At 44.5% G+C, this 24,990-nt stretch overlaps 1 protein-coding gene across 5 annotated transcripts in view; it reads right to left on the reverse strand.

The window, feature by feature from the left end:
* Nucleotides 1–24,990, reverse strand: part of LOC137872032 (A-type potassium channel modulatory protein DPP6-like) — a 178,075-nt gene that overhangs the window by 56,277 nt on the left and 96,808 nt on the right. For all 5 annotated transcript variants that reach the window (XM_068710233.1, XM_068710234.1, XM_068710235.1 and 2 more), the window contains one exon: nt 2,050–2,164. In XM_068710233.1, the coding sequence (XP_068566334.1) occupies nt 2,050–2,164 (115 nt within the window). The remainder of the gene's footprint in view (nt 1–2,049; nt 2,165–24,990) is intronic.

Consider the following 24,990-nt stretch of genomic DNA (forward strand, 5'->3'; position numbering starts at 1 on the left):
GCATTAGTGAGCCCTCTGATGCCGGGCGATAAAGCCCCGGCTCGCAGTCAGCGTTACCGCTTCATCCCAAAAGGTTTTGGATGGGGGGTTGAGGTCAGGGCTCTGTGTTCTTTGTGGACCTGACTCTGTGCCTCGGGGGGGGGGGGGGGGGGGGGGGGGGGGCTGTACTTAGATACAAAAAAAAACACTAAAGCACCAAAGACCAGAGGGGAAAACCGCCCCGGGCCGACAGTTCACACAAGTGGGTGTCCTGGGCGAGGAAAATCTTAATCGAACTGCAACAAGAAGTGTGAATCCTTCGACGACAATTTTCTATATTCCTGCTTTTTCATCAATTATACAAACGGTCACATGTAGCTGAAGTAGCTCTTTATTTAGAAAGTGCTTCAAAAAAAATCAGACTACAACAGTCTACAATATACAAATCTATAATCTGTGTGATAATCTGCCACCTCACTACATAAACACTGTAGTACGTTTCCACATGGCAGCTCCAAGACGGGTCACTTCCTGAATGCCCGTGGCATTTCACACTGCATGAATTAGCCTCGCGGCTAGTGGACGCTTTTTTTTTCTTCTTTCCCACTCTTCTACTCTTCCACTCGGTTTAAATCACTGCATTAAATATACATAACGGCATATTGAAGGGTAGGCTTTTTCCTTTACACACATATATTATTTTGTGCGTACACAAAACAATATATTTGACTCTGTAGCATCCAGGGATTCAATTAACCGCTCCGTCCCGGATACAATAACCTCAAACAAACCACTGACTGTCCTTGAGGAACGGTACCGGGAGCTGCAGTATTCTGAAGCTCACCTCAGTTGGCCAGGATACCCAATTAATCCACAGTGACTTCCAAAGCTGCATGTGATGAGGCCAGAGCGTATTGTAATATCCCCGAAGACTTTAAAATACCAAGTATCCGGCACAAACGGCTCATTCTAAAGGGCGGTCTAATGGAGGCCCCGCCGTCGCTGCGGGAACCCGGCTTGTGTTCGAGACTTGGAGCGGAACTGTGGTTCTGCTTGGGCGGGCAGAGTCGACGCAGGGAGGACGGGACGGATTAGGAGACGCCACCTAACCCCCGCCTTCTTTTGGCGGCGGCACACTAAAACAGCTCCGGGTTCATCCGAGTCCATCCGAGTCCGTTCCTCTCCCGGGGGGGACAGGAACAGGTCACAGCCAGGAGGAGGCAGCGTGGCGTTTCAGGCCTCGCTGCTTTGACACCTGCCGCTGCGCTGAGGTCTACTCCGGCGAACATATTTTAGACTCCGACACCTGTCGACATCTCTAAGGACGTAGAAAGACACGGCACTGGATTTGGTGTATAATGCTTTGCCACTTACGGCCCCGGGCCTCCTCGGGAAAACAGGAACCGCAACGCGTCTCAGATAGAGATTCATAAACACAGCGATGACTGTCTTTATAACTGAATTATAGAGCACACACACACCGGCAGTTGCATTGACGGATTTGGCTCTGGCAGCACATAAAACCATATCAAGGAGCTTTACGAGACCGAACACAAACAGATGGCCTATTGATTAATCTTTCATGTAAATGTGCCAACAAGAAACCTGAAGGTCACTCCGAAATGAAACTAAGACGCCTTAAAATAAACTAAGGAAAGCGTGTGTGCCGTGAAGGGAGGGAGGCGTTCATGAAGAAAGCAACGTTCAACGAGGTTCAGTGACCTTCACTTCAACGCGTCCGTTACGGATAACTGGGACATTACAGTTGGCGACACTGCAAACATTGCGTGAGAGCGCCGACACACACACACACGCACGCACGCACACACACACACACACACACACACACACACACACACACACACACACACACACACACACACACACACACACACACACACACACACGTTACTGTTTGCATTGCTGCCGGCGAGATTGATTGTGAAACCTCACGGGCATGTCTGTGCATAATAATAGGCGTGTGAACGGAGAGATGTGTGGCGTGTAGCGTGGCGATCCCCTCCCTCCCTTCACCCTCCCTCCACCCTCCCCTCGGCCTGCGGCGCGTACCTGGTGTCAACAGGATGACGGAGGTGACGATCAGCGAGCAGATGACCAGAATGACAAGGAGGGCGATCGCTATTCCCTTCCAGTTCCTCTGCGGAGGGTTACTGCCCACCAGCTCCTGCAGAGAGACACAGAGAGGAGGAGGAGGAGGAGGAGGAGGAGGAGGAAGAGGGGAGAAGACACGGTCAGAAACAGTAAAAAGAAAAAGACTACTGTGGGAGCGAATCAGGGCACGACTTACAAAAGACGAGGACAGAATGAAAGAACAATTGAAAGGATGGATGTGCGTGACGTTGGGAGAAGGAGCAAAAGAGAGAAACAATCAGAGGTAGTGTAAATGGCAGACTGTTGAAAAAGGAGCGATGTGGGTGTCAGTCAAGGACGAACGTGAGTCAGTCAGTCGCAGCACCTCGGTTCTGAAGGAGACATGCTAGCACCAGCAGCAGGAGGAGGAGGGAGGAGGAGGAGGTGGAGGAGGAGGGTTCTTAATGAGCCCAGCATCAGCGGCCATCAACCCAAAACGAATGTGACGGATAAAAAAACGGAGCCCAGGACACGTCGGTGAATTGCATGCTCGACAAAAGCTCGGCAACAGCAGAGAGAAACGATTGAGAGTCGTAAGCAACCTTGAGGGGATTCTCAGAAACAAATAGACTTATTGCATTTCAATATCGTCATAAGTGAACACTTGATTCTAAAGAATGGAAATGTCACAATGGCAAAGTAGAACCGCAAGATATAAATAGGAGGGGGGGGAGCGGCTTTAGGCTCCTCGTTCATGCGTCAGTTTAATACAAATTGTGCAAAATGTTTTTGACGCGCGGCGAGTTCAGCGAGAAAGATGAATGAGCACAAAGTTTCCACAATATATTACGGTAACGATGCGAGACGGTCCCGTCCGGCGGCTTTCGGATGACTCTGGGTGTCCTCCAAACTTCCAGATCAGGAGCGCCCAGAGAAGAACTTCTCACACAAAGCGCCCCTGAAAGTTTCCTACATCAAGCTCGGTCTGGATCGCACACAGACAAAAACAACCAAGAACCACAACCAAGGGGGGGACTTCAGCAGAAAGAGTCCCGGGTCCACATTGTTAGCGGAAGGATTAATAAGTTCTTAATGAGTTTATGGAGGGTATAAAGCACGGAGCGGAGCGTGTACTTCGGGGACCCGTGGCTGGAGCGTTCATAAATACACGGCGAGGCTTTAACGAAGCTACGAAGCCAACCTGTTAGTGACCTCCTTCCCACCTCACTTGAAGCGGAGCCCAAGACATCATTAACGGGCAGATAAGAGCAATCGGGGCTATTTACCACACCGCCCATTACACGTGTTCATTACATTAGTTAGTTATAGCCCCAGGGCCTCTGCCGGGGCTTGTGTGTGTGTGTGTGTGTGTGTGTGTGTGTGTGTGTGTGTGTTGACTTTCAGTGTTGCTAAAAACATTTGCTACGCCAACAAGTTCTTGCTGTTACTCGCAACATCTGCACAGCCGATGGGGGGTTTCGAGAGGCGGCAGTAGCGTCACAAGATACGACACAACCGACTCAAGCTCGGCGTCAGATCGGTACCGGTACCGATACCCAAAGCCTAGTTATCGGTGTTCTATCAGAACTGAGAAAGTGTGATCGGTAATCCCCAACTTCAGTTGTTTCTATTGAGCGGAGATCATTCCAGAGATCAACTTGATAAAACACGATGTTGTGGGCGATGAGCCGACGGTCTACACTGAGATTTATTTGTCGCTCTGTGCTGAGCCATCTCTCCGGAAAACAATCGTTAATGTTTTTTTCTTTTTTCCTGCAGAACTGAAAATCCCGCTGGAGATTTTTACGAGCGCGTGGCACGGATATGCCGCGGTCGATGCGGCGCGTGACTCAACGGGATTTACGGTATGGAAAACGGTGCCGAAATTGGAAGGAAAAAAAAAAAATAAAAAATTTGGAGAGGCAGAGAGAGAGAGAGAGAGAGAGAGAGAGAGCAACTACTCGGGATGCAATAACAGGATGTAAAGTGAGCACGGCGGAGTGCTCAATGTGTTGTGATGTCCCAATAAAAGAGCTGAAGAAAATCCCCACGCAATGACGAGCAATGACTGTTTATTATGTGTTCTATGCACTGCAGATAACGCAACCGCATGCTGGGCACGATTCCATCACAGCGTCTTAAATGTAACAATCCTATCACTCTGTGTGTGTGTGTGTGTGTGTGTGTGTGTGTGTGTGTGTGTGTGTGTGTGTGTGTGTGTGTGTGTATGTGTGTGTGTGTGCATGTTTGGACCTAGACTACAGCTGGATGGACGCATGCTAGTGCGGTGAAAGCAACCTGCGCTCGAATCTCACGGCGACATCTCTAGGTGACAAAGATTTTTATCTTTCAAATTCTTCCCAACCTTTCTGTGGCAGGAGGAAAATCTTCAAAAGAAGCGTGTGACATTTCTACTTAGACAGTGGCGGAGGCAGCGCTCTCACATTCACCGTTGTCTCGTAGAATTAAAGAAAGAATTAAAGACCGATGACAGGAAACGCTCAGCTCTGCTGCAGACGTTTGGAAGTCTGTAGCATTGCCTCTCTTATGTTCTCTACAGGTTCTGCAGCAGGAACAAACCCGGCACGCTGACGGATCTACTGTGCGTCTATTGGATGACTAAGGAGTCAATGTCACACGGCTTTTCCATATAGATCAGCATCTCTGTGGGAACATATTGACAGTGGGGGAAAAAATGAGCAGCACTCTTGCGAGGATCCATGCGTTGCTGAGGTTGAGGCGTGCGAATGATTAGACCCCAAAGGATCCAGGAGACTTCAGTGATAACAGATTCAGCCCGGGTTAAGGTGCAGACAACGGGGCTGAAAACCTCGCCTAACCTTCCCGATCACGCCCCCTCTGATCTGTAATTATAATAATGACTGGAGTAATTAGCCAGACCGTACGTGCCGCGGTAATAACCGTTGGATTACATGCGACTACGGGCATGAGGAGAGACGAGGGATGGAATGAGCAGCGAGAGGAGACAGACATCAGAGCTCGCAGGAGGGAGTAAATAAATAACATGCTGGGAGTCTGCAGGGGGATTCACTGACAGGAAAGCTTGAGGCGTGACCGAAACATGACAGAGAAAGAGAGAGAGAGAGAAAAAAGAAAAGTATGGGACCACGTCGATAGATCCGGGTCCAAACTGGAATAAAAAAAAAAACAAGATCCTGGTGTTTTCTTGTCCTCAGCAGCTGTCGTGTTAAAACCTGCGGAGCATGTACAGGAGTCATCGATGTCGATTCCTCCACCGAGAGCGAGAAACACAACGCTCTGCCAAGAAGTCAACGTCTCGGGGAAGTTAGTCTCGACACTTTTTGAAGAGTTTTGGGCTCAGACAGTTGGACCACAGAGGAGGCTGGAAGTATTAGTTGCTAGTTGCAGAAGCAGCAGATGTTCACATCTGGATAACAACAACGCCATCAGCAGCATCGCCGGAGAAGATTTCCATCACGTCAGGAATATTGTGAAAAATAACGTGATGATTTCTCCACGCCTGTGAGGACACACTTGTCACGCAGACTGTTGCCGCAACATGAAAAGCCGTTTCGAGAGGCTGCGGCTCACTCCAAATGCGGCCGCCCACACGTTCGCTAACAAAGGCCAGAGTCGCTCACCGTGTTACGGGAAGCAACACAAAAGAAAGACTGAAAGAGACGGCTGTTCACTTTTTAGTGTCTTCTTTTTTATGAGAACTCTATAATAAAACGCAAAAAAAGATTGAATCATAATCATTTTTAACACAAAAGATATGGAGGCAGTCTACAATGGAGGGGCCTGAACAGCGTGCTTCATACAACCTCCACCGGTATATATATATATATATATATATATATATATATATATATATATATATATATATATATATATATATATATATATATATATATATATATATATATATATATATAAGGCGGGTCGGCCTGAATGCAGTCCGGGAGGCGAAGCCCAGCTCCAAAAAAAAAAGCCCTTGTTGCACCACCCACAGCTTCAATAAGAGACGCTGAGCCACGTCTTTGTCGACTCTATATCTGGGACTCTACAGACTGCAGAGCACACATGTGAGGGCTGACATGTTGATGACTCATTTTCACTATTCTACAAAGCATCATGGTCTGTTGACAACTTTTGAACACCACACAAACATGTAACAGGATCTGTTTAGTGCCACTTCATGTCCACTACCGATTCAAGCACCTCCACTTCACAACCATTATGCTGTCATACGCTGGTTTTTCCTTCATATTTGGAGGCCGACGCTCCACATTCTTCAGACTTGTGTTTGGCCATTCTTGACTTAATTATCTAAATCTTTCTTTTCCAGGTGTTTTTGCACACGGCCCTGCAGTCTCAGGTCCTTTCATGGCGATGGACAGGGACTGGATCTGTATAGGTGCTGAATAGGGTCAACCGGCACGAGCTTTCAATTCACGAACGATGCTGCGGTTTAAGAACACGTCACAAATCTGATGTAGACCGTTTTTAAGAACAAGTTGAAGAAAACATGGATGAATGAGGTCCATCGGCTCTCTAACATCTCGTTACAGAACGGACTTTAAAGTATCCTGAGCTATAAAACTCGGATTATGTATCTGGCATGCTTACAGTTTATCAACCGGGATGAAGTCCTGCCATCTAATTCTAAATATGGCAATGGAGCACTCCACTACCCAGAGCACCTGCTGAACTGAGGTTTGCATCCGCACCACCTTCCTTGAGGAACAAATAAAAGACATTTCTGCTTTAAAAAAATAAATGTTTAATAGCTTTGAATTGCGTTTGCATGAGATTGTACAACATGTATCAAGATGATGGCAAAATAAATAAATACAAAAATAGATAAAAAACTAAAGTCAATTTTGAAGAGAAGATAAAGTAGCCATTTTGACTAGGAACAAAGGCCGTGTAGCGTGAGTAACTGCTCCATTTGAGCCACCTTTATGAGACGCTAAACTGGGAATGAAGGCTCGGCCCATCTCCCATTGCCGCTTTAATAGCTCAAACTAAAAGACTTGCGAGAGTACAAGCGGCGCGCGCTCTCGCCGAGGATGAAATGATAACGCCTCTGGGCTTCAGCGTCACTAATGGTACCGGTCGTTAATTCTGCTTCTCGATGAACACGCTGCTGGAGCTGGAGCCTGCAGAGCACCTCCGCTGTGTGAACAGTGTGCGGCCGCACGTGTGCCTGTCTCCCTTTATTCTGTACGCTCATGCACGTTTCCATCCAAGTTAATTATACAGAAAGTCAATAATGTTACATAAACTACCACGTTGTCGCTGAGCATGCGTCATAGGTAGACAGAGACAGTATAGGGGACTTATAGAGAAGCCTGAAAACATCACGGAGGCACGGAGAGGGAACGCGCATTTGTTCCGCCGCTTCTTAATTCATGCACTTATCCAGAGAGACGCTCACCGGCGCTTTGACAGACACGAGCCGGTTGGCATCTAAGTGGATCAAATCTGCAACCGCTGTGTCGGTGGCTGCAGACTCTCCAACGCCGGATGCAAATCATGAAATAATTACGGCGATGTCTCTCAGCTCTGATGTCGCCTGATACGACGCTGAGCAACAGAAGCTGATGGGAGCAAATGCTGACACGACGGAATCTTTATTTTCTAATTAAAGATGCGTTAAGCTTCTGAAGAATGTTTGTGGTTTCAGTAATTATCTGGCAAAAGTCTACCATGAAGAGGTTGAATGATGGATTGGGATTAGATTTGATGACATAGATACGTACAGTATGGTTGTAGCAGACATGCAAGAGTGAAAAGGTGAAACGCTATTTTGCAGAAATAATAAGGGTTTGTAATTAGTTTGTGACCAAAAAGGTCTACAGTTCAAACTACAGCTAAGCAAAGAGAACGCCTGAAGAAATAAGTTATTATGTAAACACAGTTATATTATATTACCTTTCAGCACAAAAAAAATGTAATTTTGTGAGAAAAGAAATAATAAAAAATGTACATTACATTACATTTACATTACATTAAAAAAATGTAGTTTATTTTAGTATAATGCTATATTATAAATGCTTCACAAACAGTTGACTGGTTGGGATTATTGATTGTATTAAATTACATTGACTTCACTTCTTCCTACTTAAATTCTCCAGAAGAAGAAGTCATTTCAGCCCATTTCTTCACAGCGCAGAGATGTGATTGCGATCCTCAAATAGAGGGATTTGGAATCTTCGCTTCTTTTATCCTCCTCAAACGAACCAAAAAATACCAGCAGATTAATCTCACATCAAAACCCTCTGCGATTGTTTAAGTGGTTTTAAGTACAGATGGATTTTCTCCTGCGCCCTTCTCAGTCACACTTTGAGTAACAGATTTCAAAATAAAGCGCTCTGCGCTTCACGGGTCGATGAACGTCAACGGCGACGTGATCGAATCCAAACCCAATTGGACAATTTGGTTGTTGTCATACAACATGGAGCGGGAGTAGGGCTGTCCATAAACAAGCTGTCTGGTTTGGTACTCAGGGCAGAACTAATTTCCAACTAGCCAGTGTGTGTGTGTGTGTGTGTGTGTGTGTGTGTGTGTGTGTGTTGTTCTTGGGCATCTTCCGCCTGGTTTGTTTGATTTGTGAGTGAATCTCTTCCAGTCCATTAGAGAGATGGTGGGAGGGCGCCACCGCCAGCTGACCTCTCTCTGCAGAGTTTGCACTAAATCACATCTCTGTAAAATAGCACAGAACACGGAGGATGAGTCAGTGAGCGTGGCACAGAGCCGCTGCAGCATTGTGGGAATGAACCTGGAGGAATGTTTACCTCGAAACAATTTGCATACGCGACGGAAAGTCGACCTGGAATACCGATTCCCATAACTCATAATCTGTCTCCTAAAAACGATGTGTGAATCAAACGCATGCGTTGTCTAAACACAACCGACAGCGTCGTTGCCTAAAAGTAACCGTTTGGTGCCAAAGTCTAACCAAGCACTTGTTGCATTTCTGTTTCATTTTCATATTTCATGCCAAACCGTTAAGTCTTCTTACCAAAACATTCATTTTATTGCCCAAATTCACAACGTTGAACGTCTCCCTCGGAGGTAATTGACGGAGCAGTTTGGCTGTAAAGGAACGCCATTTTTTTTTGGGACGACAGGGTTGACTTTACACTTGATTTCTGAGGAGCAACGGGCAAATTGCCCATTTACATGCAAGTAGCCATATCCATAGTGGCAATTAATCCCATCTTTTCCCTCGTCACTATGGAAACTGGAAATGAGAGGGTTTTTTTTTTTTTTTTTTTATCATTGAGCATCCCCTCTAGCTATAGATGAACATGCATAGCGACATGGCTGAACAAGTGATGCGGCACACACACACACACACACACACACACACACACACACACACACAAGGAGAAAGTGCTTCCGGCCTGGCCCTGATGCATGAATCTGTATTTTTTTTTCCTATTTTGTCAGCCTGCACACATTAGTGTTCTACCGGAAACGAGAACAATACGGAACGAAAGCAGAGTTTCTTCTCATTTCATCACTTTTCCTGTGGCGGTATGTGTCGACAAATCTGTCAAGGGAAGCTAAATGTATCCACAAATGTTAGTGTGGCTCAGCTGAAGCGAAGATCTACCTTCATCTCGAATATGAATACCGTGCAGGTAGAATAGGATGAACTGTGTGGACATCCTTCCTTGCTACCTTCAATGACAAATTAATATTCAAAAGGTAGCAACAGGAAATGCTCCGGCGCATCATTAGCCGAGCATGTGAAGCCTGCGTGTGCAAATGTGAGGTGTGCTGTCTCCCTTGAGGCCCTACCAAGTCCCAGACCTCTGACTTAAACCGGGTCTGGGTGGATCCTCGGTGACAAACTCTAGAATAAGCTCTGTAGCTGAAGCCAATGGCATCGCTCTCGGTCTCACTACGCTGTAGAAAGAGAAATCTTAGGTGCAAAAGTGCACATTTCAGGCCATTGTTTGCACATGTTGACACCCTCACAGTCAAATCAGCTCGGTTTTGGTCGGGCAACCTTCCCTATTGACACAGAATGTGCACACACAATTTAATGTTCTGTAGGTAATTAGTGGCTAATTCTTCTGTCAACTTCAGTTGTACAAAGAGCGTTGTGCTGCTGTCGAGGAGGCGCTCGAGACACAAAGAGGCAAAATGCGAAAAGATAACTTGGCGACACTTAAAGGACTTGTGCTTCATTCAATCAGCGCACGGCTTTTATCAGAGTGTTTAACAGAACGGTTAAAAAGCACAGCATACTTATATACTATATATGCAAGACAAGGTGCCTGTGTCGTAATCAATTATCCAATGAGAAGACTTAATGACCAGCCTCTAAAGGATGCAGCACAGAAACCTCTTCTCTCTGTACCTCTCTCTTCGGTCAAATAAGGGCAAATAAGTGCTCAGTAAAAAGTTAAACCAGCAAAAGAAAACTACCACAAACAATAACAGAAAGTTAGTCCACGTACCGAAACAACAAATTGCAAAAAAAAGATCCATTCGGGCACTTTCCTATCTTCTACTTCTAACAGAGAAACGTTCTTCTTTCATGCGACGCTCAGATCTCTCCTGGCAGGCAAAGCGGCGTTCTCAAAGAGCCTGGAAGTTCTCCATTTTTCACCCGTGGATGGACCCAAGCGTGATTAATAACCCAAGGATGTGTCGAGCATAAACCGTGCTTTACAGTCAGAAACCACCAAACCATCCCACCAACACGTCCTCACTCCCAACTCGTCAAAAACAAAATGACCTACTGTACGTTTGTAGGCCGACCCCCGCAAGATAGAAGCGCAAAAAAGCCAATTTTGAATTTTGGATTAGTGCTGAAAATATAGTTCTGTGGCAACACAGGTTTATGATACTCACGTATCGTTTACTTTAGCATGATAACGTTCACAATTAAACATCACCGCTTAAGAGTTTTGAAGAGCTAACGTCAGGCTATGAACAAACCACAGTCCCATGGGCGTGGCTGACCGTGGATAAGTGGAGAACAGGGCCGCCTTTCAATCAGTGGGTCGGTGGTTCGATCCCCGGCTCCTGCTCTGCTAGTCTCAAGTCAGTGTGTCCTTGAGCAAGACACTTAACCCCAAAATTGCTCCCACAGCTGTGCCTATGGTGTGTAGATAGCTACTGAATTGTAAGAAATTTTGGATAAAAGCGTAAATGACTGTAATGTAATGAGTAAATGCTGTAAAGTTGGTTTGATGATGTTCTGTATTCTCATTTAGCTCCTTTGTTAGAAAGCCTTTTTTAAAGACACGTAAAAGCATAGAACACGACGTTAAAATCCTCTTCATTTTTACGCTAAAACACCGTAAAAACGCAGGCTCATTTCCTGGTCCGAGGACTCATCCGCGCTCCGCCGTTTACCCGCTGGAGTGACTCTACGAGAGGCGCGTTCGCCGCTCGGGCTCACTTGACAGCGTCTAACGGCCCGTGAAGCATTCCGCACGGAAACTTTCCAGCTGCAAACTAACAAGAAAGTCATCTGAGCCGCCGTGGAGGAGGAGAGTCGAGGAGAATACAGAAAACCAGAGAGAAAAGCCGGCGCGAGGAGGATTTCACCGCGTGTCCCTCGGCCCACACCCAGAGCGATTGGTATTCAGCGCGGCCCCGGCGGCAGTGCTAGTGCTGCGCTGCATCTCTCAGGATTCACTGAAAAGTATCTTTCCTTCTGTTCTTATCTATCAGCCTTCCATTCCATAACGCGACACTTCGTCGTGCCACTCCGGCGAAATAAATTGCCGTCGTGGAAACAATATGCGCCGGCAGACGCTGCTCGCTTCCTGGAAATGAAAATGCCCCACAACCCACTGCTTCCAGGCGCAGGGGTCTAATAAAAAGAGGCTGCTGCCTCTGTTGATGTTTACCCAGGCTAATGTATTCTGGCCTGCTGGGTTTTTTTTATCGCTTTCTGCGACAAAATGTGAACACTCATGTAGAAAGAATAGACTTCCAGCCTCTTATCGCTGGCATAATGTTTGGCTGAAGTGCCCTCGCGATGAAAAATGTCTTTTTCTTTTAAAAAGAAAAAAGAAGAAAATATTTAATATTATTCAAAAAACACCTGGTTTCACCTCTCTCCTTGCAAGAGAATAACATCAAGCGCTTGGGGCAGCTACTTCACTTGTAAAAAAACAGTCACTGTTTCTCTGCGGGAGATCGGAGAAGCAGGACATTGAGGAGTAATTTCATGTATTATGAACTACACAGCATCACAGTGGACGTTCAAATGCATTCACCAAGTCCTCCATAGTGACCTCCAAAAAGAAAAAGAAATTCATTCAGATATCATATCTGAATGATATCTGAATGATATATCAACATCTGTGACGACGTCTCATCACACGCGGCATTTCCATCCATCCGTCTGTCAACGTTTGTTTGTGTGGCCTTTTGTTGCTTTTGTTTCCACAGCAACCCTGTCAAAAAACTATTCACCGCTCACCATCCATCTGGCCACCTGTTGCCGCCGCCGCCGCCGCTGCTGCAACCCAATTGTTCATGTCATTCAGCGCAAATTGGGAGAGTGTGCTTTGCATGTGAGAGTGGCAACTCACTAATTTAACAGAGCTTCAAGTACCGTATTTATCCAATGATTGTATTCCTTTGTGCTCAGCGTTCACTTCACCGTACGGCCTACATGTTACATGAGCATGTGTCCGTCATGTGGGACTGAACACAACTCAACCTGAAGGACATGCTGTGTGTTTTCTGATTGCAGCCTTTCTGCACTCAACAGAAGATGAATGCACATACAGTACCGAGTGCTTTTGTGTGTGTGTGTGTGTGTGTGTGTGTGTGTGTGTGTGTGTGTGTGTGTGCGTGTGTGTGTGTGTGTGTGTGTGCGGTATGAGCGAGCCGTGCTCACTTCTTTCCTTTGTATCCGAGTCGTTCGTACGTTTTCCTTCAACACAGTCACAAATGGCTAATTGCTGTTTGTCTCTTTAAAACTACACAGGCTTTGCGCTTGCGTCACTAATTGCCTAGCAACCGCAGCTATTGGCATAATGGTCGGGCGAGCAATTAGCGGCGTACAAATAATAGCGACTGAAGGTCAGTGCGGTTCTTGCGTAACGGAGACATTACGCGTTCACAGGCAACATCGACTCTGACAAGATGTGACAAAGTCCAACACGGCCGGCCGTCTGAGAGCGAACGTGTCCGTCGGGTGGCTTCGGGCGTGTTGTGGTTTCTACATAACCGCTGTGATAAAATGCTTCACGGATCATTGCAGCCGACTGAAGGGACGTGTGCGCGATTACTGTCCGGCTCATCAACTTCAACAGCAACGAAGATAAAAGCTCAACGGTGACGAAACAAACTGCGTCCCCCAAAGAATCCACCAACGTCTGAGAGAGCGATCCCAAAACCTCTGGCCAGATGTCAGGCAAAGGAGCTTTTGGGCATTTTTGCCATTCAAGCCTCTCATGGCAGAGTAGTTCTCCAGCAGTGTTCAGTTAAGTCGGTTACCTTGCTGAGAGGTTGGAGGTGAGCGGCCTGTTGCCTCCAGCTCTTCATCCAACAGCTCGCTGTGGCTGCTCCGTCATCTTTCAATTCTGTAAACACATTCAACCTTAAAGGCCTTACAGCTAATCTGCTGTTAAAAAAAGAGATTTTCCAGACCCATTTTTGATGACTGACTGCGGTCAGCGCTAACCGTGGCGATACGTTGCATTTCCTGCGATTGCTAAACAATTAAAGCCTCCCCCGTGTTTTGTCAGGTTCTAATGTGCAGCAACAGGAAATGATGCGTTTGCATCGGTAGCGACTCAATGCGGCTGTATGCCAGGTGAAAAGTTCATGTCAAACATATACAATCACAGACAGTAACGCTGGATTACATGCTGCATCGTCTCCTATGAATCCACAGGAGATCCACCGCCAACAATGCAAATCCACTGTCTGGAACGATAATTACCAAAATGCAAATACATTGATCTCTACTGCCGAACAAGTGCCGTCCATGGATAGCATAACATACGGGGTTTGATTTAGTAAAATAATCACGGATTACAACTTTAACATGTCGGATCAGTGAGCTGATTTCAAAACAACAATATGTTTGTTCTGCTAAAATGCAATTATCTGCTCCTGCATCTATTTTAACACACGTCCAGCATGTTTTTTTTTTGCACGCAGCGGATTGTTTGCATCAACCAAAAAACAACAACAAGATAAGCGGAGGAAGGCTAGAACAACAGCAGGATGTGTTGGTGCCTCGCTGCCTGTGGAGGTTTTGCAGATGCCGGTTCAGTCTCTGGAGTCATGCTGTTTGAAGGTACGCAGCTCATCAGGTTTTCGGGGCATGAACTTGACCAACTGAGAAGAAGGAGAAGAGCAGGACTACAGATGCACTTACTGCCGCCAAGAGGCAGAAAAGAAAAGTTCTGTAGTTTGTTTTTCCTGCCACATAAAACAAAATTCTTCTGAAGCCGTTTCCCTGATAAGCCTCCTTTGATCTACCTGGAACGTCACACACATAATAAAAGATATCTTCATCGTAGGTATGAAACGCATCCTGAACATTTGAAAGGTTGTGGTACACAGAATTGTTCTTGCAAAAGGTTTGAGCTTGAGGTTCAACATGCTGACAGTATATTAGCTATATATTTTTCGCTAGTATTATATTGAATCATGAATTATACTTTTTAGACACACAAGCATTAAGTGTGGCCAAACAGTACTTTAAAGATTAGCATAAACTATTTATTAGCACATAGCATTGAGTTGCTTGTTGAGCTTGTGGATGTCTAATATGTTTAGTATGTCATAATTAACAAAGCCCCAGACTGGTCTAAAAAATGTGAATACAAAATTACCTAAATTGTTTGTTTTACTTTCACTATTATTATTATTATTATTATTATTAACTTTTTATGTTAAATGTATTCATTGATTTTTTTCACACTTACACATACACTATCATACATATAAACAAGTGTACTATATTTAATAGATTTCCGCTTAAATACTGAATAATTACACAAATTGAAGTATCACCATAAATGTACAGTAAACTGCGAGCTAAATGAACACGATTTGGTGTTGCAAGCTATGACTGAGAAACAAAACAAAAGAAGAAGTTTGATTTGATTTGATTTGATTCATAATTCCTGTAACAGGTCAGCTTTTTATGTCGGGTTTAATAATAATGTACCGATCGTAACTTCTGCTTTGTCAAGCTGCGGGTGTTGAACACAATGCTGGTGGGACTCTATGTGAAAGAAGGCAAGGTTGGAATTTGCTAATCTGTGCTTTTCTTTTAGTGGCAAAGATGAAAAGGCTGTTAAAGAAAAGAAAAAAAGAAAAATTCACCTTCAGAAATCTGTGAAGCTAAAAGAGGCAACTAAAGTGCAAAGAAGTTTCTTCACAAGGTTTGTAAATTCAGATTTGCATGTACAAAATGTGTTGACAGTGGCATACACTCAATCAGAGAGCATTTCCTTTGCTTGTTGCACGCTCACCGTCCTCCAGCCTATCACACTACTGCTGAAAATTCCAAGCAGTCATATTAATCATACTGTTCCAATAGCTCAACCACTCCCATCAATACAGTTTAATACAGTCTCTCCACACTGCCTTTCCGCATACAAAGCTTTGAGATTTCAAATCGAGCCTGGCACTTCACTTGCTCGAGCAAGACAATTACTGGCAAGGAGAATGCGCTGAAATACGGATAAGTCCCCGAGCAAAAGAACACCGATGAACCGGCCGCTGATCCTGAAAGAATTCCCAGGTGCATCAAAAACGGCAATCGTCGGTGGAGGCGTTCGGCTCTGACGGACGCGCTTCGCGGGCCACAGATAACGAGCCCCGATACCGACGGCTCGCAGATCGTCAGATCGTCAGGCAGTAGAGTTGACCAGATGCAGACTGATGACGGTGTGTGACTCACACAACGTAGCACTGTCACACACACACACACACACACACACACACACACACACACACACACACACACACACACACACACACACACACACACACACACACACACACACACACACACACACACACACATGTACCTCAACTCCAGCTGCACCTTTATGTTGTTCTCCACCATCGCGGACATTTTATTTGAGGAGAAGCATAATTAGCCAGGAGACAACATGTATTGCGAAGCTCAAGTCACACAATCTAACAGTAACACATGAATAAATTACTAAAAAATCACAACAGCGAAGTGTCTTCTCAGTGTGATGCAGCCTTTTTTTTTTTTAAATTAACATCATGAGGCATCAGGTGGAAAATGTACCAAGAGACAATTGATTTTTCCATGAAAAAGATGCTCTGCTCCCCTTTCTTCCTTTCCCTATCTCGGCCCTCCTCCCTCCAGCTCGCTGCTGCTGCCTCCGCCTGAAAATAGCCCAGAGAAAGTGCTCTCTCCTCTGACAAGCAAGGAGCAGTTTGCTCTCCTGTCAAGCTACAGTGGAAAGAAAGGGCGATGGCGTGTCTCCTACCAGTGTGTCGGAGAGAAGAGAAATGTGCGCATTAGCGTTGGGTGCATCCAATCCGAACAGGGAGACGGAAGCGGTGGTCAATCTTTTTATAATGAAGATAATGTGTCAGTCAAGTATTAAAGGTACGCTCACAGTGTAAGAGGCTCTGAGACTCGTCTTCTTTGGAAGACTTTTTGGAAATAATTGTCCGGCAACCTCACTGCAAAAAAAGTCATTTCAATCAGCCGTTGTCAGCTAAAGAATAGTTACAGCGTGTAATCCACCCTTAATTAAGTCACAATAATATATTTTAAGACTTGTGTTTTTGAACAAATTAAAACACATTAAGTGTTAACGAGTGAGCTTTAGAGGATTTGGTTTGTGTATTTTTCAACTTTGGATAGTCAGGCTAACTGTTACACCCTGAAACTAGTCTTTATGCTAAGCTTTATGCTCAGCTTTATGCTAGTCTTTATGCTAAGCTATATGCTGAGCTTTATGCTAGTCTTTATACTCAGCTTTATGCTAGTCTTTATGCTAAGCTTTATGCTAGTCTTTATGCTGAGCTTTATGGTAATCTTTATGCTAGTCTTTATACTCAGCTTTATGCTAAGCTTTATGCTAGTCTTTATGCTGAGCTTTATGCTAGTCTTTATGCTGAGCTTTATGCTAGTCTTTATGCTGAGCTTTATGCTCAGCTTTATGCTAGTCTTTATGCTCAGCTTTATGCCAGTCTTTATTCTCAGCTTTATGCTAGTTTTTATTCTCAGCTTTATGCTCAGCTTTATGCTAGTCTTATGCTAGTATTTATGCAAGTCTTTATGCTAAGCTTTGGAAAAGGTTGTGGTTTGGATTAAAGCATGTTTGTTAGGTAAAATACACCAATGGTAACTTAGTACATTAGTGAGTTACTTAACAAAAGTAAGGTCAAATAAACCAACGTTGACTTGGTTTCACACTGGACACCAGCAGTGGTCTCCTGGGTGAAAGTGCTGTGTTTGTTTGACCAAACCATCCACCCCAACCTCCTTCCTAAATGGACTTTCTCGCTCTCTACATTATCGGTTGCTCTGACTACCTAATACTGACACGGATGGGTTTCCACCGGAGTTAGTTGGAAGCCCGGTGCATCTCAGACAGACGATTAAGGGTGTCTCGGTAACAGACGCTGAGGGGCATTGACCAAGCTGCAGGTGCTTGACAAATTGGTATTGAGAATGGATTCCATTGTCGTAGAGTAATTCTTCTGCAAAAACAATTACGGAAGAGTTTGTATTTGTGTGCAAAAAGTGTGTAGCTTTGACAACATGGACTACGGTTCACATCCTGTTTTCAAGTAACAATCATTAACCATAAAGGCTTTCTCTAACTTTAACCACGAACATGATCTAATATACTTTTATTTTGAAGTATATTTTGAATGCTGACAAACAAGACATTTTTCAGTTTAGTCAGGAGGAATAAAGACTGCCTTACTGTATATATTATGGTATAATATTCAGGATGACAATGACTTTCTGTGCTACACTCACTGCCCATCCGTTGATAGCATTATATAATGACAGTATATAATCACCTATAATGTCTACTGTTATCTCAAACGTAGGCTTTTTGGAGGATGAAGAAGAAGATCCATGGCAAAGAGCCATTTCCTTGCTCTCTCAGACTGAAGCACTATACTGTAGCCTCAAAAATATATCGTCAGACATCGAAGAGTCTCGAGTCATTAGGTTAGGGTGTGTGACTCTCCTCCTCTCCTCCTTTACTACAATAAAGAGTAGCAGAGTGGTGCGAGGAGAATTGCGAGGTAGGTCGTGAATTGAAGGTGTAAGGAGGGTAGAGAAGTAAAGCTACACTTTGAGAGTCTGAGACGAGAGTTTTTTGCGCATGCCGTTCAATTACAATGAAGCCTGCGGGGATTGTACGCGCTCATGTGTGCGCGGATGTCAATATGCACAAAATAAATAAAAAATCAGGCTAACAAGGTTTTAGTTCATGCGGAATGCCTCTTAGACTGGAGCCAATAGTGGATGAAGTAAAGGACTAGAGGGTGAAGCTATCGATTCTGCTTTGTCAATTTGTCATCCAATTATGCCAGAATGGAATAGCACTGTTCAAACTTACAGCGGAGAAGTTGTAATTCAATAAAGGTGAGTTTACTTGACCTAATGCATTTAAAATTACAACTTCACGTCGTGGCTTAATCATATTTACCTTTGGTCATCCCTAATTGCTTCAGTTATTGTCACTCACAACACTAGCCAGATGGGGCAGTTTGCTTGACATCTACAGCAGCTCTAGTACTAAATAATTAGACCTTATGTATCGTAATTGTAAACAAAACAACTCAAAGCTTTATTCCCAGCATGCTTTTTAAACGCGACGATCAGATTTGAGGTAAAAAAAACAACTTTAATGAGTTGTAAAATGTATTTCCTGCCGTTGACCATGATGAAGTCGGTTAGCAGGCAGTTCTAAAAAAAAAAAAATGAAGCACTTGGCACCTTTAAGCACCGGCAGAAAAAAAACCCCCATACATAATCATGGGTGAAATGATAGAACGTGAACTTTTAAATCCATCCCACTGTCCCTGTGAGCACTAAGGCTCGCTGCATCAACTTATTGGAGAGTTGTCAACCAGGCGTCAAACTTACTGCCCGAGAGGAACAGGGCAACTATTTCTCCACGCACAAAAGAAAGCATCGATCTCATAAAGATGGATTAAGCCTCTGAAGCACAGCTGTCGGCTGGATTTCTAAACTGGAGGAAATGACGAAGTACACGCTGAACATTCGAGGGTGTTGGTACTCAAATATGCATTACGCTTAACAATGCATTTGTTGTTGTTTAAAGAAGTTTCATACGTGATAAGGTCTGTAGGTTGTGCAGCAGAAACCTTGCGGGGAAAACTCGCACCAAGCGGGAACGCTGGTGGTCAATGCAATGGTTTTGTAGCCATCCGATGGTATAAGTGCCGCACTTCTTCTGATTTAGTCCAGTAGGAATTTAGTTTGGTCCTGACCTTGAATGAAAAGGCTTGCACTAAAATCTAATAGCTTGTTCAACCAGCCAGCCCACAAGTCATTCTCTCAAAATCAATGTTGCCACTGCAATGGGCAGGAAAGACCATTACACCCAGCCGCGCACACACACACACACACACACACACACACACACACACACACACACACACACACACACACACACACACACACACATACCACACAGTGATGTGTTCAGGAGATGCATCTTCCCCGTCGCCTCTCCGGTCCGTGTGGACAACACACCCTGGTTTTACCATCCAGACGCCATCTGTATTCAGGCAACGCTCGCGGTGAAATCTCACGGTAATAAAGTGGGAGACTGTTGCGTCGTCACGCTCCAACAAAATGGCAGCGTGAAAATGTCCTTCTGAGTGCAAATGCAATTCCCGGCACGTTGTTTTAAGGTTTCAGAGCATGCAATTTTCATTTTAGAAAAAAAAAAAATCATCAAAGAAGCCATCAATCAACAGCGGTTTAAGTGCGAGGTTGAGGATCCTTTCTGACAACAATGAGGCGTCGCATGATTCAAAACAAGATTTGAGTTTTAGCAGCACTTTTCACAACTCGGTGCAGTAATACAAATGCTTTATTAATACCAGGAATTGGGATGGAAGGCAGATTGTCCTACAAACAGCATGCTCAAAACAAAAAATCAAATTGCATTCTTAAACTGAAATGTTTCTCCTTTGAAAACATTAAAACAACATTGTACAATCCAGCGTACTGTCTTCATTTCACTATGAATATGTTCTGCTTTGTACTTGACATCCTTAGTAGATTCAGAGCTAACACCCAAGACACCAGGTCACAGGCTAGCTTTGATTGAAACGTCCCTCATATCGTGACCTATGAACTGGAGACGACTGGATTCAGGTACTGAATGAGCTGCAACACAGAGAGACACTCATTCATCTCAGACTTCAAAGCTGATATTTCTAATAATAGTTGAGATTGTTTTTCGCTGGTTGTTTTGAGTAAATGGATTTTGCAGTTGCGATCTTGTGAACATAATTTGTTCTCAGGTCCCTCTTGCAAAAAGAGATGTCGTGGCTAAATGGAGGCTTAAGTATTCCCACTGAATGTGAGCTTAAAAAACAAAAAAAGATGGAGGCCACATGACTCCCTGTCTGTTATCAAGGGGGGGGGGGGGGCAGCATCAGAAGGGCCCCCTGAGTCATTTATGCATTTTTTAAAAGGAGGTGAAGCAAAGACTCCTGAAATAAAACTTGGTAATTTAATCTCAAAGACGCACGGAAGGAATGAGGTTGCCTTGAAATCTGATCTCCTCCTGGAAGGCTGGCGACTGGGAACCAAATATAGGCCCCCGTGGTCCGCTCGTAATTGGGAGCTTTATTGATTTCCGGGCCTGTCGTCACGCCCGAGGTGACCTTTTGTTTGAGAATAATTGCTCTATTAGAGGGTTTATTCAGGCACCTGCTGGGTATCTCAGACACTATTATTGTTCAATAAGAATCTGCAGGCAGTAAAGCGGTGACCCTCTTTTGATATGTGCGGCGGACAGAGAGAGCCTGACTTCCTGCACTGCGGGGGCTTATCATCAAATGAGAACGCAGGACCGGCTGGGTACATTGGCGGGTGAGCGTGAGCTCAAACGCCGCTGGGAAGCTTTATAAGGTTACAGAATACATTGATGTCATCGCATTGCTTTATCCCAGAGAGGTTTATACACAGGGCAAGCAAGCGAGAAATAACTGATTTGTTGCTGTCAAATATCCATGTAAACCTTCCCTAGAAAATGCTGGGTACAGCGTCATGAAAGCAGCATTAGCAGAGTCGTTCTCGACGGCTTTGAATGAAAGCGATCGCTGAGAGAAATGCAGCTGTGCTTCTCTTGTGGGTTCATCCCAAGTGGGATATCAGAGTCAGCAGAGAGTTTGAAAGGTTTACTCAGGAAACTTTCTGAGACTGCGCTGGTGCTTTGCGGGTGGTTTCTGCCTGAAGCGCTGGTCCTCCATCTCATCCCAGAGAACCCAAAGTCAACAGGAAGTCAATAATTTAGAAAAAGAGAGCAAAAGAATACGGTTTCTCTGAACATAACTATTCTTTATTTATGCTACGGGGTCAAAAAAACATCAGCCAACCTGTATGCTTTTAAATGAAATATGTGTTTGGACCGACGCAAAGCAAAGTACAACACAAAGAATATGAGAGATGGTACTTACAAAGTCATTAACGTCTTATGTCATGCCTGTACTGTGCATTTACATCAACTTAATCACAAGACGTTCCATGTCTAGAGAATGAAGGGAATAAAACGGACACTTCAAAGGGAAGGTGGAAGGGAGATTCATCTCTTCGAGGAAACATCAATAAGGCTTATAACTCACGTATATTATTAATCCTTGTGAGGCGCCAGATACGGGACTGGGAGCATTTCGATCGCCTCTCGACAGCTCTCCACATGGCGAAAGCGGGCTGGAGGCTCATCGCTGTGACGGTGCTAACGGTGCAAACAAAGGCAAAAGTGCTGACAGAGCTAACGGTTGCTGGGACCCGGGAGGGGGGGGAGCCGGAACGGCACCGTCGGCGGGGACGACGTTAAACGGAACAACGGTTTAAAGTGGCCAGAATGAAAAAAGGCAGGCAGCGTTATGTTCCACGAGGGCACGATATCAACAAATCAGACAAATCCACTAGTTACTGTCCTCGTACCGTCGCACCACTACTGTAGTTCTGTCTATTTGTGGTGTTTCCATGTATTATTGCACAGCTTACAAACTCAAGTTCAAGCTCTCAGGCTCGTCTTTTTCGTTTGGTTCAAAACCAAAGAATCACCTTCATGGCTAACGTGGGTAATATTTGTCTATTCATTCTTCAAAAGGTATTGTATGCTTGCACACCTGGCATCCCTCCTAGTGTAAAGAGCTCCTCAGAATTAGCTCCGTATAAGCAGGAAGTGTCAAACATCTACTCTGCAGAGGATCTAACAAAAAGGGAATGCTGCCAGGCTCAGTGATGTCATCCTCACACACACACACACACACACATATCCTGTCACACACACACACCGACACCCAGCTAAATGCATTATGCGCACTGCTATAAATGTATTTCATCTTAAAGCACATCTGTTTCTTATCGATTACAAACCGACAAGATTACATTTCATCCCCGAAGATCCGATTTCAAAAACAGTACATTTCATGAAGATTACATTTCATAACCCTTTCATACCGCGATTCCATGACAGTTGACATTCATATTATCATTATTATTAACTTACAGAAACATTGCGCGCAATAAACCACCGGCTTCCACACTCTTTCTCTCTCAAACACACACTCACACACACACTCACAGCGAGCGACACAGCGCTGTGTATGTGTGTGTGTGTGTGTGTGTGTGTGTAAAAGTCAAAATGTACTTTAAAAAAAGGCAGATGTAATCATATCTAAAATTCAAAATGTTTTACCTAACAGAATATTCTGCTCCAGTCCATTTTGTCGGCGTTCAGCCTTTCAAAAACCACATTTTCACTGCAGTCAAAAAACGGTTTACTCTCCGACTCGCACCTGAACTAACGTCTGAATGACATCCATACAATCACAATAACATCCAATCAGATGTTTGCTAGCATGTTTTGCTACGCTCACCAGAACGTGCTGCAGCACAGAGAAAGCCAGAGGAAAACCGAAAAAGAAGCTGAATATAGCGCAAAAAAATGATCTAGTACCGCTGGCACGCGAGGGCCCTTATTGTGGCCAAACAATATTGTGTTGAACAATAATCTTGTCGTATATATCGCCCAAAAACTTCCTAGCGGGTCAAGAGGAAAACAGGAAGTGTCCAGCTCGTTTCCCACGTCCCGTCTGGGCAGAAGCGGTTATTACTCACACTCGACTGTTGTTGTTGTTGTTGTTGCCATTACTCTTCCTCGCTGTGTTGTTGAGCGCACCGCTGCAGAAGCCTTTTAAAAAAAAAAACTCACTTGTTGTGACATAGCCAGAGCTCGTCACACGTACAACACACACACACACACACATTCATTGAAAGGCAGCAGCCACAAGAAACATGGATTAAAATATGTGATTGGAAATCTTTTTTTTTTTTTTGTTGTTTGCTTCCAGTCAGTGTGAACAGACGGGAAACGCCACCATTCAATGCTCTTTATGCACCGACGCTCTCTAATGCATTCTGTCACCGTCTGCACACACGCCCTCAGCGTAATGAAAGTGATTCTTTTTTTTTTCAGCGAGTCCTTTTGTTCACTTATTGAGGAAACAAACCAGTAAAGCTGTAAATTGCTCTTAACTTATTGAAGCCAACTGTTCTCTCTCGCAGAGAGCGTGTCATCAAAATCCTGACGCAACACAAGGACACACATGACGCTGCCTTCACAACGGGAAAAACCCCCCCGGAGCGATCGGAAGACAGAAACAGGCGGCGTGTTCACGAGCACACTGGAAGAGAGAGAGAGAGAGACGAGAAGACCACAGAGGGACGGAGACAAAGACAGGAAACCAAGCACGACAGCAAAACGTAACGGGAGCTGTCCGTTCAGCGCCACAACACAAGGCAGAAGAGCAGCGATGATACTGAGAGACTGGACTTTATTTGTTCTTGCCTCGTGGGTGTCCCACATTTCTGTCCTACTTTAATTTGTTTTCCTTTGCATTTTGCTGCACAATGGTTTAGTTGTTTTTTTTTTCTCTCCAGAAAGTCACAGAATCCTCCACAGGTTACTTGTTTGGCTTCGAGGAGCTCCTCTGACATTCAGCTAAACTGAAGACCCTTTCACAGAAGACGTTAAGACACCGAAATAAAGAGCTTGAATGAGCTCTCAGAATCTTCATCTTATTATTTTTCTAGAGTTGTTCAGATGCCGTCAGAAAGTATCAGTAAGGGCCTAAAATGCTGTTTTGGGTAATCGGCGACTACGCAATCCAATCTGATATCCCGTTATCAATTATCAGCCCGTTTACACTAAACAGGAACAACAATTACAACATGCGTCACTCACAGTCTAATCAGTACTGCACCTGTGCAACAGAGAAGAGAACGTCGCCGTTGAGAGTCGAACAAACCCAGAACCGACCGGGTCGGGTGCTAGCAGACAGCGTAATGTTAGCCAGAGCTAGCAAAATGTAAAAATAGAATATAAAAACCCCTCTTATGGCATTCATTCCCTGTAATGTGTTTAACCTGAGCCAGGAAATACAACAACGATATCAATCACATCCATACATCCGTTGCATAAACCGATATCTGATCGGAGCTCAGTATCAGCAGATACACAAGTTTAAGTACCGGAGTCGTATCGGGAAGGTTTCAGAACATCCCTATCTTTTCAAGAGTCCAAATTCCGACGTTATACACAAAAGATTACAATCTCTAACATGGGTGTTAAAATAGCGGCCTGAGGTCTAAGAGGCCGATAACTTGAAGAAACAAATGTTCTCCACTAATAGTGGAATCACTCC

The sequence above is a fragment of the Cebidichthys violaceus genome, unplaced genomic scaffold, assembly GCF_023349555.1.
Source record: "Cebidichthys violaceus isolate CVI_PGR_0920_01 unplaced genomic scaffold, fCebVio1.0.p SCAF_15, whole genome shotgun sequence".
NCBI classification, from domain to species: Eukaryota; Metazoa; Chordata; class Actinopteri; order Perciformes; family Stichaeidae; genus Cebidichthys; species Cebidichthys violaceus.